Below are 17,970 nucleotides of genomic sequence, written 5' to 3'. Positions count from 1 at the left end.
TTGGCCTCCCAAAGTGCATTACAGGCATGAGCCACCACGCCCAGCCGTTTTTTTGTGTGTTTTTTTTTTTTTTTTGAGATGGAGTTTCGCTCTTGTCGCCCAGGCTGGAGTGCAGTGGCGCAATCTCGGCTCACTACCTCCGCCTCCTTGGTTCAAGCAATTCTCTGCCTCAGCCTCCCAAGTAGCTGGGATTACAGGTGCCCGCCACCATACCCAGCTACTTTTTGTATTTTTAGTAGAGACAGGGTTTTACCATCTTGGCCAGGCTGGTCTTGAACTCCTGACCTTATGATCCACCAGCCTCGGCCTCCCAAAGTGCTGGAATTACAGGTGTGAGCCACCGTGCCCGGCCTAGGGTTTTTATTAAGTTAAAAGAATTTGGTAACACTACCAGGTGCCCTTTAGAGGCCTCCAATTGGTTACACCCTATGAAGGATTAGCCTGTGACCAATCAGAGACTGAAGTGGAGACTTGGTCCCCAGCCAATCAGAGGCTGAAGTGGAGACTACTGTCTTGTTATCACAGGATTAAGGATGTGGCCTAAATGCTGCCTAATCTTGCCTAGAACTGGCTGCATCTACTGTTCTTTTACTTATGCCTTAACCCTTGATTACCCTAATTCCCTATTCTGCCTCATTTCTCCCTGAGAGACATGATCCCCATAAATCTTTATGGGAGGCAGAGGCACTGAGGATCAATTTTCTGTAGCTGCTTCTTGCTGGTCGTGGGTGTCATCCCTGCCTATTGGGGATCATGGCTGTCCCGAGGTTAGATGGGTATCTGTGGGTTGCAGTGAGCCTTGTACTTGGTGGTAAAAGGTGCAGCTGGCTTGATCCAGTTGTGACAGTTGGGTATTTTGGCCTGATTTTAGATTTGGAGGAAGAGATAAAAATCATCAAAGAGAGTAGAACAAGGCCACATATTTTCAGAAGCAATCTACAAGGGGTATTTTTCTCTTCTTATGAGTCCTCCTTTTCAGTGTCACATTTGTGGTCAGCACTTACAGTTCTTTTGATGGAAATTAATAGACAAGATGTACTAGGGAAAGGAAGTTACAAAAAAAAAGAAAGGAAAATATTAAAGGAGAGATTAATGGAAAAGATGTGCCTTGCATTAGAATAACCTACCGAAGATCCTCAAATCTTCTAGGACAGATTAAAGAAAACTAATGCACTGAAGAAAAAACAAGTGATTGAAATAAAGATTTACAACCTATTAAAAATTAGACAATATATGAATTGCGATAATAATATGGGGACTTGGTGAATAGATTCAGTAGAAATATAAATGCAAGTAATGCTGTAAAAATCAGAAAAAGAAGAATGAAAGAGGATGACCACTTCTATCAATGGATCAATGGAAAATGTAGGACACACTAGAAAAAGTCATAAATGGAAAACACTGAGAATTCCCAGATGACTTAATAACAAGCAAAACTGAGTTTCAGTACTACTTTTTAACTGGCTCTAGGTCAAAGTACATAGCAACACTTCATATTCCAAAAGGAGAATGAAATGTGTTCGAAAGAATTATGAAAAAGGATGGCTGAAAAATATTTTAATGAGGGGCACAATTAATATGATTCTAGTACATGGGGGAAAATGTCAACAAGCTAATGATTTAGAACAAAAGGTCTGTTTTATTTGTAACAATAATAAAAGTTATTCAAATTGATGTGAAGCAAAAGCAACAAACTGTCTGAGTGCAGTGGCTTATGCCTGTAATCCCAACACTTTGAGAGGCCAAGGTAGGAGGATCACTTGAGCCCAGGAGTTTGAGACCAACCTGGGCAACACAGCAAAACCCCATCTCTATAAAAAATAACAAAATTACCTAGGCATGGTGGCACATGCCAGTAGTCCCAGCTACTCAGGAGACTGAGTCATGAGGGATCACCTGAACTGGGGAGATCACCTGAACTCAGGAGTTTGAGGTTGCAGTGGGCTATGGTCACACCACTACACTCTAGCCTAGTCAACAAAGCAGGAGACTCTGTCTCAAACAAAGGAAAGCAGAAGACGAGGCTAGGTGCAGTGGCTCATGCCTATAACCCCAGCACTTTGGGAGGTTGAGGTGGGAGGATCACTTGAGCCCAGAAGTTCAGGACCAGTCTGGGCAACACGTGGTGAGACTCCATTTCTGCAAATCCTTTCTTTCAAAAAAGTTTAAAAATCCATTCAGAAATGGATTTTCTTTCTTTTTTTTTTTTTTTTAATTACCCAAGCATAGTGGTGAGCACCTACAGTTACAGCTACTTGGGAGGCTAAGGCAGAGGATAGCTTGGGCCCAGGAATTCAGGGCAGCAGTGAGCTATGATCATGCCACTGCACTCCAGTCTGGGCAATAAAGCAAAACACCATCTCTAAAAAATAAAATAAAATAAATAAAATAAAATAAAATAATTAAAAAGCTGAAGGCCAAATAAACATATTGGCTATGAAAGGGTCACACGAACACAAAATGAAGTAGGGAAAAAGACAAGATGAGGGTAGGGGCCGTCCTGCTAACCTAATGAGACAAAAAATTCACTAATAATATTTGGAGAAAAGACTTAGGTATTCAAAAGATACAAAATACCTGGGAGGCAGGGCTGGTATTTATAGAATGCCACTTTAAAGTAGGATGAATTTAAGCAATTCAACGAGCTTCTGACAGGGCTTAGGTCTTATTTTGTTTTAGTCTCCTTGGAATAGGATCAGGATATCTGCTATAATTAACGCACACACACTCTACTTGGGAAACCCCAACAATGTGATTTGTCCAGGCTGATGATGTAATTTGTAATTAGTTTCTTTCTTCCCTAACTATCTTTGGTTGGTTTCCAGAGTTCACCTTAATTTTTATAAGAGAGCCAGAGGACAAACTGAAGAAAGCAAATAAAATGAAAGTTTCACCACCTTTAGCGTCTCTGAGAAGTTACGCAAAAGTCTAATGGTAAAATGTTTAAGTAACTGCAGATTTCACATACATTTACTAGTACTCTGTCCCAATACCACTAAAAAAATCCAATATGGGATTTATTCAGAAATAAACATCAGGAAGAGATTACCAGGATAGGACGTGCACCAAAAAAAAAAAAAAAAAAAAAGCCCTATTCAAATATATAAACACCTTCCCCACCCCAAAAACAAAGCAAACATCCACACTGCCCCAGTTCTCTGGGTGGCAGTGATCCCAACAGTCATCTATGATCCCAACATACTGGGATCATAATCTTGAAAGATGCAATACCAAATGCCATAATCCCAAATGCTGAAATCCCTAAAGATCAAAATCCCTAAAGTCTAAACTCCTGAAAATCACAATCACAGGATAGGAAAATTTAATAGAGAATGTTCATGTTAGTGTACATCGAATCATAGAATTTCAAAAAGAGCAGTGCCACGTAGAAAATGAATATGAACATACGCTGACAGCCATGTTCTTAAAGAAAAAAAAGCAACTACTCATCATGCTGCAAGACTTCAAAATATAGTTAATGATCGTGAAAGTCAGCCAGCTTTTATGGACTATCTCCATGCAACTGTCCATCATTTATCTCTGTAATATGCTTTTCCATGTCATATTTTCTTTTTAGGTTTTTTGCTGTTGTTGTTAATTTGGTTTTTTTTTTTTGGTGGGGCGGGGGAGGTGGGGTGGGGGAAGGAGTCTTGCTCTGTAGCCCAGGCTGGAGTGCACTGGTGCAATCTCAGCTCACTGCAGCCTCTGCCTCCTAGGTTCAAGCGATTCTCCTGCCTCAGCCTCCTTAGAGTAGCTGGGATTACAGGCACCCACCACCACACCCAGCTAATTTTTGTATTTTTAGTAGAGATGGGGTTTCGCCATGTTGGCCAGGCAGGTCTCGAAATCCTGACCTCAGGCAATCCATCCACCTCAGCCTCCCAAAGTGCTGGGATTACAGCTGTGAGCCACCACACCCGGCCATTATTTTTCTTTTTTTAGTTTCCTTTTCCGCTATTTTAAATTGTGAGCATTATTTTTTACAATTTGCTATGCTATGTATTTCACCTTTGCATCATTTCCAACACTGGAAGCGTAAGTTATAGAGACTTAAAGGATTCTAATTTGTTTTATGCATGTTTTGCAAATCTGACTTCACGAAAGTGCATGATCACAATGTTGACTTTGTATGTAAGCATTGTACATGTATGTAAAAATGTTGAAACTTCCTCAATAAATGAACAGATGTCCTTTTCATACATCTGCATTTGTGAAAGATAAAAATGACCCACAGTTATAAGTGGGGTGCACACAATTAGCAACCATAGTGATAGGTGTTCATGCATTTCCCTTATGACCTATTTCTTTATAAATACAGTTCATATGCTCATAACAGTCCTATGTTATATCTTTCTGTCATATAATATGCCTGAGTGTTTATGCTTGCAAATGCTTGCAAAACTATGTAGGTTATTTATTATTGCTATTTTGTATAAAGTGACCAATGAAGCATTTTCATATTTTTATGTTTCTCAAATAAATTCCTTCTTAAAAATGTAAATTATTTTATTTTAAAATTATTTTTTCCAGAATTAGATTTTTAGGATTTTGATCTTTGGGGACTGTGGTTTTTCAGGATTTTAAGACTTTATGGATTTCAATCTTTCAGGATTTCAACATTAGAGATTACATCTTTCAGGACTATGATTGGCTCTCTCTGAAAACAGCATTCATGAGTGATGAGAAGTTGAGAAATAAAAAATATGGATAAGCAAAATAGTGTATTTCTATTAGTAACAACATCCAAAATCTAACCACTTGCTAGAGGATGAGGGAAGTGGGGCTGGAGGTCTAGGGACTTAATGCTACTGTATGAAGTGTAGTTTATGGAAATATAAACAGAAACTTTTTCAGAGGACAATTCAGCAATATATGTTAACGGCCTTACAAATGTGTTGAACATTAGTCCAATCATTTCACATGCAGGAATTTAGTGTATAAAAATAATCAGAGATGTATATGGATAAGGGCAGTGGTAAAAAATAATAACAATAATAATAATAATCAGAGTTGGGTACATCTTAGGTTCAATAATATTCAAAGAAACAGCAAACAGCAGATGAACTCTGGAGCATACAGACCTGGATTCCAGTTCCAATGCCAACACCACCACTTACTAGCTCTGAGACATCAGCCAAGTCTCCCAAGTACTGTGGGCCTCAATTTCCTCATCTATAAAAATGGAATTGCCTGTTTCTTAAAAAACTAAATATACTCTTACCATATGATCTGATTCAGCAACTGTGCTTAGTATTTACCCAAATGAGTTGAAAACTTATGTCTACGCAAAAACCTGTATATGAATGTTTAGAGCAGCTTTATATATAATTGCCAAACCTGGAAGCAACTAAGACGCCCTTCAAAAGGTGAAGTGATAAACTGTGGCACTTTCATACAATGGAATATTATTTAGTGCTCACAAGAAATGAGCTACTAAGCCAGGAAAAGACATGGTGAAACCTTAAATGCATGTTGCTTAGTGAAAAAAATCCAGTCTGCAAAGGCTACATATGATATTATTCCAACCATACACATTCTGGAAAAGGCAAAACTACAGAGACAGTAAAAAGATCAGTGGTTGTCACGGATTCAAGGGGAGTGGGGAGGGATGAAAACGTCAAACACAGGGATTTTCAGGGCAATGAAACTACCCTGTATGAAATTCTAATGGTGGAGCGAGACTCCGTCTCAAAAGAAATTGTAATGGTGGATATATGTCATTATGCATTTGTCAAAACCCCTAGAAAGGTACAACACAAAAAGTAAACCTTAATGTAAACCATGAAATAAGAATGTATCAATATTAGCTCATTAATTGCAATAAATATACTACAGTAATGCAGTCTATTAATATGAAGGGGAACTGTGTAGGAGTAGAGGGTAGAGATGGAGTAGGAATGTAGAACTCTGTGTTATCTGCTCAATTATTCTATAAATCTAACACTGCTAAGAAATAAGGCTTATTAATTATTAGAATTTTTAAAGCGGTGCTGCCTATCTTTTATAAGGTAGCTATAAGAAGTAAATTAGATAATGTAGGTAATACATGCATTGGCAGACAATAAATGGTTGCAATTGTCATTATCCTTAAAGGAACATTTACAGTAGTAAAAAGAATAGAAGCTCAAATTTCAACAGGAAAATGGTTATGTAACTCTCTCTCTCTCTCTCTCTCTCTATATATATATATATATGCATGCTGTGCATTTATACACACATACACATGGTATACTCAAAGTATTGTACAGCAATTAAAAACATGTTTTCTAATAATAATTGATTTCAGAAATGCCAAAGTTATGTAAAATGAATGTTCAGAATTATAACAGTATAAAGTAGCAACCAGGTTTTGTTAAACACATTTTTTTAAGTCATAATAGGTTAACTTATTATGGATACTCTGTGGATGCATAACCTGAGTGTGGGTTAGATTACAGACAACTTCTATTGTAGCTCTTACTTTTCTATATTATTTGATTTTTCTATGTTGAACATATACCACTAATGAATAAATTTTCTAATCAAAAAAGTATAGACATACCTTAAGATGCAGAAACAATTTAAGAAAATTCCACATTCTGAATATATAACTTGAAGTTCTAAGTGTAAAATAAATGAAGGAGGAGGTAGCACATTTTATTAGTAACAATGGATGGCTACAAAATAGCTAATAAAATAAATTCCAGATAAGTGCTTATTTTGAAGGACATACAAATAGATGTGCATATATAAGTTAACTAACAATAAAACCAAGAAATCTGAACTGTCAGCAACTGGGAAGACTGCTGCCCACCTCTTATGGGGCACTTCCTATGGGACCTGGGTATCCACAAACCAGGCTTTGATAGGCCCCTTACAAGGCAGCCCAAGATAATAAAGTAAGTTAATCTCATATCAGGGAACCTGGCTTTAAAGAAGCTACTGTGCTGTGGGGCAGGAGATACCTCTCTTCCTACAAATAATTTGTTAGAAAAGCATTATAATCAAAAGTAAAAAAGTATTTCAATGGAAAAAGGACAGTCTTTTCAACAAATGTTGCTGGAATAACTGAACATCTATATGCAAAGAAAATAAACCTTAACCCATTACAACATATACAAAAAAATACACTCAAAATGGATCACAGACCTAAGTATAAAACCCAAAACTATAAAACTTCTATAAGAAAACACGAAGAAAATCTTTGTGAACCTGGGTTAGGCAGGGAGTTCTGAGATATCAAAAGCATAGTCCATAAAAGAAGAAATTGAAAAACTAGACCTAATCAAAATTAAAAACTTCTCTCTTGGAAAAGACACACTACCAACTGGAAAGAAACATTTTCAAACAAATATCTAATAAAGGACTTGTATCCACATTATAGAAAGAATGCTCAAAATTCAATAATTAGAAAACATAATTTTTTAAAAATAGGCAGGGCAGACACTTCACTAAAGAAGATATATGGATGGCAAATAAGCATATGAAAAGATATTCAACATCACTAGTTGTGAGGGAAACGCACATTAAAATCACAGTAAGATACCATTGTACACTTATCAGAATGGGGGAGGAGGGCAATGACAATCCCTTGTGCTAGTGAGGATGCAGGACTATTAGAAGTTCCAGGCACTGCTGGTGGGGTTGCAAAATAATAAAGCCATCTTGTAAAACAACTTGGCAGTTTCTTATGAAATTAAATATACATTAAGTGTATGACCCAGCAATTACTCACAGATATTTACCCAAGAGATATGAAAATGTATTTTCATGCAAAATAAATTTGTGTACAAACTGCAAACGCCTGTACACAAATGTTGACAGCATCTTTATTCATAATCATCAAAAAGTGGAAACAATCTAAATGTCCTTTAACTGGTGAATAGGTAAGGTACACCTATAATAAAATATTACTTTAAAAAACAACAACAAACTACTAATACACACAACCAACACAGATAAATGTCAAATGCATTATGCTAAGTGAAAGAAGCAGATTCAAAAGCCTCATTCATATGGTATGATTCAATTTTTAGTGCATTCTAGAAAAGGTAAAGTGGCAGAGACAAAAAAAGAATTAGTGGCTGCCAAGTCCTGGAAGTAGGGGGAGAAGGTACCACAAAAATGCATAAGATAATTTGGGGGGATGATGGAACTGTTCTATATCTTGATTGTGGTGGTGGTCACAAGACTGCATGCATCACTCAATGTTCAGAACTATACACTAAAATGGGCGAATTTTACTATATGTAAATTGTACCTAAAAAAAATTACATACTCATGCTAAAATTAAAATTGAACAAAAGAGTAAGAAGTATAAATCAATGATCTCTCTCCATCCTCTAATTCATAAATACAAGCACTATTAATTTCCACAGTACTTTTCTCAGAGGAAATCTGGTTCTTGCTAAAATTAATAATTTTGCTCTGATATTCATAAACATCATATCATAAATAATCAATGATAAGACTAATTCAATGATAAGACTTCGTTTCAGGATTTGAACCAACAAATCTGGTGGTTATTTAAATCCCTGATGTTCACAATTAAACAGTTTCATTAAGATAGTAGTAGAAATGGTAACACTTAGAATAAGGCCTTTCAGTCCAAAAGGCTTTAGTTTAGGCCTACCTTTGGTACTATTTGTGAAAGCTGCTGAACATCCATTGCATCTATTTCTTCTCCTGAGACTGACTGGGAAGTTTTGGAATACAATCCCAGACGACTGGCTAAAGCAAATGAGAGAGAAAATGTAATAAACCAAATTGTTTTTGCTTGACAGGCTAGTCAACGTAATGCTCATTTAGTATGATTTGTTATCTGTTCTCTTTTGTTACCTACCAGTAATACAAACCTATCTGAATCAGTATTAAGTCTGGAGTTTTATGTTTGACTTTCATCTTTGTTTAAATTTAAGAATAAAGAATTTTCAAGGCTGGCCACGGTGGCTCAGGCTTGTAATCTCTGCACTTTGGGGCTACAGGATCACTTGAGCCCAGGAGTTCAAGACCAGCCTGGGCAATATAGCAAGACCCTGTCTCTACAGGGAAAAAAAAAAAAAAAAAAGAATTTTGACTATTTAAGCTAGCATACCTAAGAATCGAAACTAGGCCAATCAGGTTCTGCTCAGCAGCTGAAATGTAACGAAGATCAGAGTGCATTTTAAGTACAGTGTCCAAAGCCAGACAAAATGGTGGTGGATCTGTGGTAATCATGTAGTTATACATAAACGAAAATAAACATTGAAAAGTTATTCTTCCAATAATATAATGTTCCTAGTGACCTGTTCTTAGACAATATATAGTTTGAAACTCCTGGACTAGCCCCTCTCCAAATAAGAATTAATGGAGTTTAGCCAACTGTTAAATTTATCAGTATGAATTACAGTTTAGAGGCTCTGGGAAATTAACTTTCATTCTTTTCTTCGCTCTTATTCTACTTCTTACGGTAATCTTAAATAGCATTCAAATATAGGTATACATGATGAAAAACAAATACATATAACAAGCTATTTTCTGCCAAATTATGCACAAGTCTGCTTTGAAAATTATACTTAAGTTGAAAGGAAAAACTAACTTTCATGTTTCCTTTGACATTCATGATCTAGTGCTTTTTTTCTGTCATCACAGTGATCATGAGATTAAAAATAATTACCCTTCTGTGAATAAAATGCATGTGATTTCATGATTTAGTTATGCATGTCAAAGTTATTACTTTTTAAACTATAATCAGTTTTGCCAACTTTATATAGACCATGAGCAAAACCATGAGTCGATTTCAATTGCATAATCTCAATATTACATAAACATATTCATAACTAATAGTTCACAAAATTATGCACCACAGTATTTTAAGAAAAACTATCGAAAACAAAAGAAAGCAGTCTAGTTATACCGATTGCAACTGCAGTCTCCTGTGAATCTCCAGTAATCATTTTTATTGATACTCCTGAGGCAATGAGTGTTGTAACAGCTTCTTTCACACCAGTTCTAGGTGGATCAATGATTCCCACCAAGCCAAGAAATGTCAGCTGTCCCAGTTCAGGACCAGAAGCCAAAGCAAGAACTTAGGAAATAATAAAATCCAAACAACAAAAAAAAGTGAGTCATGAAAACATCAGAATTTAGTTGATAGAAATTGGAGACAGTAACACTTCTTAAATAAATCACTTAAGACTATAATGTCATTTGTAAAATCAAAATGATTACAGACCAAAACATTATAGTTTAATGGTTCTGGATAAGGGGTCCCTTTAAGCTGTTTTAATTAAAAAGAATCAAACTAAAGAACTGAAGGGCAGAGTAGGCAAGAGACAGAAAATGAACAATATTTTCACATAGTAACCACATGCAGCTACTTTCAACAGGAACTCTACCTCTTTAAAAAATAGAATTAATTATTTAGAGAAACTATGGGTTTGTTAGGCTTTAAAGTCAATTTTAAACAGGCAAACACCTTTGAAGGTGGCTTCTAACGGATCTTCATCTTTCCATTTCCAAGATCTCCAGAAAAATTAAACACTCTGAAGAGAAGGCTGTATTAGTTAATTATACACAGCCTGTAACAACTTTGTACATGAAAACTCCTGGAAGGTAAAGCTAATTTGGAAAGTGGTTGTAAAACCATTAATACCAACAATAGTTTGGATTCTTTTACTCCTTCCATAACATGAACAGACATTTCTTATTTGTAACGTTGGTTCTCTAAGAGTATGTAAATAACGCCATCATATTATTATTTCTACTTATTTCCCTGTCATCATCCTTGGGCATGTAAGATATAGTACAAAGTACTTTTCATTTCCCAAATATCATTTAGCTTGCTCTCAGAATTATGGAACTCCGGAAACTACTTTTATTAACCAAAGGGATGTGCCTGCATCTGAGATATTAGACTGAACAACTTGTAACATGCACATACAAACTAAACATAAATAAGTCAAGAGGAGACTGAAAAGCTCCAGAGAAACCAAAGAAACTATCTATTCTTCATCAAGCAGAAGGTATGAAAGATTACATACGCTAAAAAAAAATCAAGGTTAAAGGCAAGTAATTCTATTTTTCCAAAGTAAGAATCATATACCTAATTATTTATGTAGATGTGGGCTCCAAAGGCTTTCACCCTTGGGAGAATGAGCCACTTCATAGTTCCTGGTGTTGGGATAGAGGCTGATGGTAACAGAAGGGGACAGTGACAAAAATATATGTCAGCAAATCCTAAGACGGAAAGATCAGCTCTGCGCACTCCTAATGGAGGGGTGGCACTAGTCTAGAGGTTAGTATCCTGTATTTATTTGCTTCTTTAGCACCAGTGAAAATCTGCTGCTACTCTCTGAGTCAAGGATAGGTAAACTTTTTTCATGTGGAGAGCCCCTGACATAAAACAAAATATACTCTAATATCAAAATTAAGAACCACAGTATTTTAAGAAACTTGTTTCATAAGATGTAATGTAAGTACATATCAACTGAGGTTTAAAATCTTTCTGTTCTTCATTACGGTAATCTCAGGGGGAGGATGGAAGTGGAGCACAAGGGTAGATAAAGAAGAAAAGACATGAAGCAAGAGACAAATGAGCAGAATGTTTCCCAAAACCCTGTGCAACAATAACTTTCCCCTCTACCAACTCTGGTCTACTTCATAATGTTACAGTACAAAACATACATACACAAACCTCCACAATCCTTCATATGAAAAGAGTTAGTCAATATAATGAGGTAGGAAAACTTTGTTCCAGAAACTAAGAAAAAGAGGGAGCATATATTAGACCTTCAAGACCTCTTTAAGTCCTCTAAATCCATGCCACTTTAAAACCTCTTGCTATGTGCTGCTAAGAGTAGCAAGACTCTGCCCACTTCCCTACCTTTTTTTCTCCACTCTTTTAATGCTTTGTTAATAGCTGGAAACAAAGCCAACAAACTGGAAGTGATGACATCCCAGAAGTTCAAAAGAGGAAAGAAATGGGTTCACATTTTGTTCACCAACAGTCTTTTTAAAAAATAAATAAGTGCATCTTAGCAAAAGTAAATTTAAAAAGAAAGGGTCAAAGCCCCAGAATCAGGTGAATCAGGGGAGTAGCAGTCCCTCTGCACCACAGTCTTCCCAGGATTGGCTCAGTGGAGCTGCCATTGCCCCTTCCTACACAGGCTTTATCAATCAAAACCCTAATTTTGTGGCAGCAAGGCCTCCCTGCAGTGCCCCTTAAGTCTCTGAAACTCCCACTTGCTCTAACGATTATAATCCTGGGTCAAGCCTTAACTGTCATTCTCTTTCCCTAGCTGAGGTGGAAAGTTGAGGAGTGTAAGGGGAACAAAAGTGTTACCCTGAGCCAGAGTATCTGAGCTTCCAAACAGTTTGGCCTGCCAACTGTTCAGAAGGGAGTGACGGTACAATGTACGAGGGCACCCCCTGTGCTCAATTATCCAGAGTGTCAGTTGGCAATTGTACATTTGGCTTGATAAAAACACATCAAAACCCTGTGGTTTCAGAGATCCTGCTATTCTTAGGTCTGGCCCAGGTAAACCAGAAAAGAGATTCCTCCTGCCCCAGAGATGACGCTGGGAGAAAGAATCTGCCTTGGCTTCAGGGGTCCAGAAAGCTTGAGGACTGAGGTGGGGGGATCCAGGGCATGTTCCAGATTCAGGCCTTTGGGATGAAACCCCAGAAACTCTAGAACCTGTCATCAAAGCCTCTTACATTAAAAGGGGAAAGGGGGAAGGAAAAGTTGTTTTCCTTTAAATTTTTTTCCATCCAAAATATCCATTTGCAAAATAACTTCTCAGCCATGAGTCTCTGCCTCCCATTTCCTTGGAGACAGGGGATGAAGTGTTAAGATGGTCACAATACAGCCCATATCCCAGATGAGATGCACCAGGCTCTGGGGGCAGGGGTATGAGGAGTGATCTTGGTTCAGCAGCACAGAAGGTTCAGAGAGAAGGGCAATGGCAGCAGGCTGGGAGCAATGTTCTCTGCTGGTAAGAGTACCTTTCCAAACTTAGTTTATTTTAAGAACAGAAGCCCTATAAATCCATCAAAATGTTTAAAACTCAAAAAAAGCCTTTGCTTAAGTGAACAACAAATAAAAACATTTTTCACATAACTTGTTTTTCTTCCTCCCAGAAATTGTAGTGCTTAGACTCCTATTTCATTAAAATAATAAAATTAAGGAAGCCAACTCTTCCAACTGCTGTGAGAGACTACATAACTACATATATTCTGCAGAAGCCAGATGACTATACAGAAGGTAAGAATCAGGTTAGGACACCAACCACCAACCCCCGAGTCTTACACATGACATCCCTAGGAGAGGTGGCCTAATGTGTGTGTGTCCAGCAGACCCTCTCCCCATCACTGCTCAGTCAGCAGCATATAAGTAAGCAGAATCTGGGGACTTCTTTACCTCCCTGGTGAACAGTAACAGATCAAGTTAGCAATCACCTTAAAGGATATATTAGAGGCTTCAGACTCAATTTTTAGAAAAGTATTTTTGTCTTTAAAACAAAGTGATAAAAAGAGAGTAACACCATTTTACCTCGATCCATTTCCCTTCTCATAAGATAAACTTGTTTAAAATAAAATTTCTATCACCTACTCAGAGACCTCTGGAGATCTAAAAGAACCAGTGATTCATATTTTGCTACATTCTCAAATTTCCATCTTTTGATGGCCAATTAACCAACTAAAACTTAACACCTCAATACTGGCAAGGGTTCTACAAATCCTGGAAGTGAGTTGGACAGCTCAAATGTGAAGCATGAATTCATCTGCAATTAAAAGAAGGCTCTACCTTTCCACCCCAGGGGACTACGCTGAAATAGCCTTACCTCTGAGTCCCGCTGAGCCCATGCGTGCCTTCTCTTGTTGGTACACATCTCTCTGCTGCTGAGTAAGTGTCAAGGTCTGCCCTTTGCTCTGGTATGTAGTACAGTACTTAATTACTTGTTCGTAAGCACCTTTCATAAAACAAATCTCTGGTCTGTCCTAAGAAGAAAATGTACCAAACACAAGTTTAATTTCAACTTGTACTTACCTGCCATTGGAGTCCAAAATTAAGTGGCATTCATTTCTCATAATTCCCAGAGAAGTTACTCAAGCCTAAGGTTTTGACTGCCACCTGAACTCTGAAGATTAAATATTCCTATAGGGGAGCTTTCTGTATCTTCTATAGAAAACATCTATCCCACCATCCCACACATAAAAGGCAATGCTATACTAAGCCCCAAATTTGGCACTCTGAAATGTGGAAAGAGGCTCACTGCAACATAACAGGAAATGGAAGAGAAATAACAGCTCACAATGGTTCAAGTTCTCTATTAGCTACTATATACGTCTATATCTATCTACCTAAAACACCATTTAATTCTCCCAATCACATTGTATTTATGGGTATTATCGCACTTTTTCTTTTATTTTTTGTCATGGTAAATAATCTTCAAAAGCTTATAATGAAATACTGCAGTTTCCTGTCCAACGCTTCTCACCACTAGTCCTACTCCATGGAAGCAAAATAATTTTAACTCTCTTAGCTGTTTTCTCTGATATTTACCCTCATGTTTTTAACATGTTTATACTGCTACTCCATCAGTTATCAATTTTATACACTGTCTATTGTGACAGATGTTAATTTCCCCATTTCCACTATCTATTCCCCCCTCCCCATCTTTATGATATAGCTAAAGCAAAATCTGCCAGTATTTTGTTTACAACAAGACTCTTTGCTGCTAAGCCAAGTGTGGTAATGACTATAGCAGTTCACAAATAATCCAGTTCTCCTGGGAGGCAGGAATGTATTTCCCTATTGCCGTCCTCACTCCAAAACGGGCAGGTATGACTTGCTTTGGCCAATAAACATGAGTACTTGTGTCACTTCCAAATGGAAATGTAGGTGCCAGTGCACAATTTCCTATTCTTCTACCCCTGCTGTGACAGTGTGTGCTCACATTAAAATGGAGTTTCCATCTGCCTGAGTTCCCAACTACAATGAGCAGATATTTGGGGACAGGGAGGCAGCAGGAGAGCATGATGTTGTTTTCATGGCCTATCCTGATTGATAGCTCAAATAGGATACTTCTTTTCCTGTTCAAGTTTTGTCTTTTATAAAGTTAATAACCACCTCTTTAATTTGTTTTCTGTATACCTATCATTCATTCTTCCTAAACTCTTCAATGTAATATAAAACCCTTCTCATGGTATTTTTTCACAACAACAAAGAAGCAGATAAGCTATTACCTCTATATTATTACTGGAGACCACCCTCCTTCAGTCTTCTTTCCATTTCTAATTGGCTGATTTCTAGGCCTGCTGTACCACTGGTATCTAGGAACAACCCTCTACCTCTATCCTCACTGAATTTTAAGTCTTTTAAGTCTCCCTTTTCTTTTTTTTCTTTTATCCACCAATATCTAAGAAAGGGTGTGTGGTGTGGGACACATTTTTCTTCTATCCTCACATTTGTAAGTTTAGCTAGGGATAAATTTCCTCTCATTCTGAAGGCTTTGCTCTATTATCTTCCAGCCTCCAGTGTCAATGTTTTCATTGAAAAGTATAAAGAAATTAAAGTAGTGCCCCCTTATCCAGGGTTTAATTTCCTGCAGTTTCTGTTACTTAGCAGCAGTTCAAAAATATTAAATAGAAAATTCCAAAAATAAATAATTCATAAGTTTCCAATTATACAACATTCTGAGTATGGTGATGAAATCCCACTCTGTCCTGCCAAGAACATCATCCCTTTGTCCAGCATATCCACACTGTATATGCTCCCTGCCCATTAATCACTTAGTAGCCATCTATGTTACCGGATCGAAAAAAACACGGTATATATAAGGTTCAATATTATTCATGGTTTCAGGCATCCACTAGCAGTCTTGGAATGTATCCCGCTGGGCTAAGTGGCAGACTACCATACTTTAGTTCCTAAGCCCTTTTATATGATCTCCCCTTTGCTTAAAGCTCTCTAGAAGCCCTTCCAATTCTCCCTCTCCAAGTGTCCTCAAATTTCTTAATTATGGGTCTTGTGTTTATCCCTCACCCCACTCTGCTTTAACATACGTATTGTGCTGAGCAGTTGGTGGGCCACTTTATTCTAGATGCTAAAGTCTTTTCATTCTGGAAAATTTTCCAGCATTAGTTGATAAAATCTTCTCATTTTCTGTTCTTTCTTCCTATTACCTATTCCTATTACCCTTCCTATTACCACTATGGGGTAATTACTGGATCTTCTGTATTTATTTTGATTTTTCTTACCTTTTATACTGTACACGTCTTTGACTTTCTGTTCTACTTTGATACATTTCTTGACTTTATTTAATAAACATTTTATTGAAAGTTATTTTGTCTTTTTTATGGTTTTTGGAAACTTTTCTTCAGCATCTGCCACTACCTTTCTCTAAGATCCCTTTCTCTGTTGGTTTGGTCTTTGGCTTTCATACTAAAGATTTTCTCCAAGTATCTAGTAATCCCTCCCTGTTCACTTGTATTTAATACACCATGGAATACTATGCAGCCATAAAAAATGATGAGTTCATGTCCTTTGTAGGGACATGGATGAAACTGGAAATCATCATTCTCAGTAAACTATCCCAAGGACAAAAAACCAAACACCGCATGTTCTCACTCATAGATGAGAAGTGAACAATGAGATCACATGGACACAGGAAGGGGAACATCACACTCTGGGGACTGTTGTGGGGTGGGGGGAGGGGGAGGGATAGCATTAGGAGATATACCTGATGCTAAATGACAAGTTAATGGGTGCAGCACACCAGCATGGCACATGTATACATATGTAACTAACTGGCACATTGTGCACATGTACCCTAAAACTTAAAGTATTAAAAAAAAAAAAAAGAGTGAAGAAACTAAAAGACTAGAAGCTCCATGAGCACTGGCAGAGCTAAGGATCAACTGGTAAGCCTTGCTGTAGGGTGATGAGATGAAGTCCAGGAGTAGGTAAGTGCTTCCAATGAACAAAGAGCTTAGCTCAAAGGTGCCCCTTATGACAGGGCTCCCCAACTCCCAGGCAGTGGACCAGTACAGTCCATGGTATGTTAGGAACCCAGCCACAAAGAAGAAGTGGGCTGCAGGCAAGAGAGCACTACTGCCTGAGCTCAATCTCCTGTCAGGTCAGCCAGGGCCTGAGATTCTCATAGAAGCAGGAACCCTATCGTGAACTACACATGCAAGGGATCTAGGTTGTGCACTCCTTAAGAGAATCTAATGCTTGAGGATCTGAGGTGGACCAGTGTCATAGCAAAACCATCCCCTGCCTGTGGAAGAGTTCCAGGAAACCAGTCCCTGGTGCCAAAAAGGCTGGGGACCACTGCCTTACAAGACCAGGCAGCTTTTCTAAAACTCTTGAATCTTCTTACTTAGGGAATGACAGTAGGGAGATGCCAGCCTTCATGTATTCCAAGAGACAAATGGTGTTAAGAACTAGGGCTTTATCCTTCAGGACAATGACATCTTCTTAATCATTCTGTTTTCAGTCTTAAGGCTTAATCCTACCCTCTACTCTTATCCCCAGATTTCTGGTGTTCCACAGGGGTAAAGGAAGGCTAACCGTCTGGCCTAAAGAAGCAGCAAAGGTACTTGGGGGAGTTCTATTGGTTCCTTATTCAGAATTTCAAATTTCTCTACTATTTTTAGCCTTATGCCTTACTCCCTGCCTTCAAAGGTACCTGGCACCTTTGAATCTTCCCTATACTTTCTGAGTTTATATCTTTCATTCCTTGTTAGTAATTTTGGTGGGTTCCAGGGAGATAGTAGAGATAAATATATATTGTCATGTTCAAGTGAAAGTCCTTTAAAAGCAAACTATTTGAGCCACTGAAGTTACTTTTAAAATGTTAAGTTTCCCTATCTGTGTCAGGATGACTTCTTCTAGATCCTGAGTCACATCTGTGGGTTGGGTTTTGTTTGTTCATTTCACTGGTTGGTTTTCATTTGCAAGAGGAACTCTTCAGGTCAGCAAGTGAGAAGAATAATCAAATGTTT

The 17,970-nt window shown here is 37.7% G+C and overlaps 1 protein-coding gene across 10 annotated transcripts in view; it reads right to left on the bottom strand.

The window, feature by feature from the left end:
- Positions 1-17,970, bottom strand: part of ATP2C1 (ATPase secretory pathway Ca2+ transporting 1) — a 163,820-nt gene that overhangs the window by 27,354 nt on the left and 118,496 nt on the right. For all 10 annotated transcript variants that reach the window (XM_034957365.4, XM_034957366.4, XM_003829448.5 and 7 more), the window contains 3 exons: positions 13,803-13,959; positions 9,875-10,045; positions 8,612-8,709 (listed from right to left, as the gene is read on the bottom strand). In XM_034957365.4, coding sequence (XP_034813256.2) covers positions 8,612-8,709; positions 9,875-10,045; positions 13,803-13,959 — 426 coding nt within the window. The remainder of the gene's footprint in view (positions 1-8,611; positions 8,710-9,874; positions 10,046-13,802; positions 13,960-17,970) is intronic.

Source organism: Pan paniscus, chromosome 2 (assembly GCF_029289425.2).
Source record: "Pan paniscus chromosome 2, NHGRI_mPanPan1-v2.0_pri, whole genome shotgun sequence".
NCBI lineage: Eukaryota > Metazoa > Chordata > Mammalia > Primates > Hominidae > Pan > Pan paniscus.
This window is presented reverse-complemented; position numbering and strand designations above follow the sequence as displayed.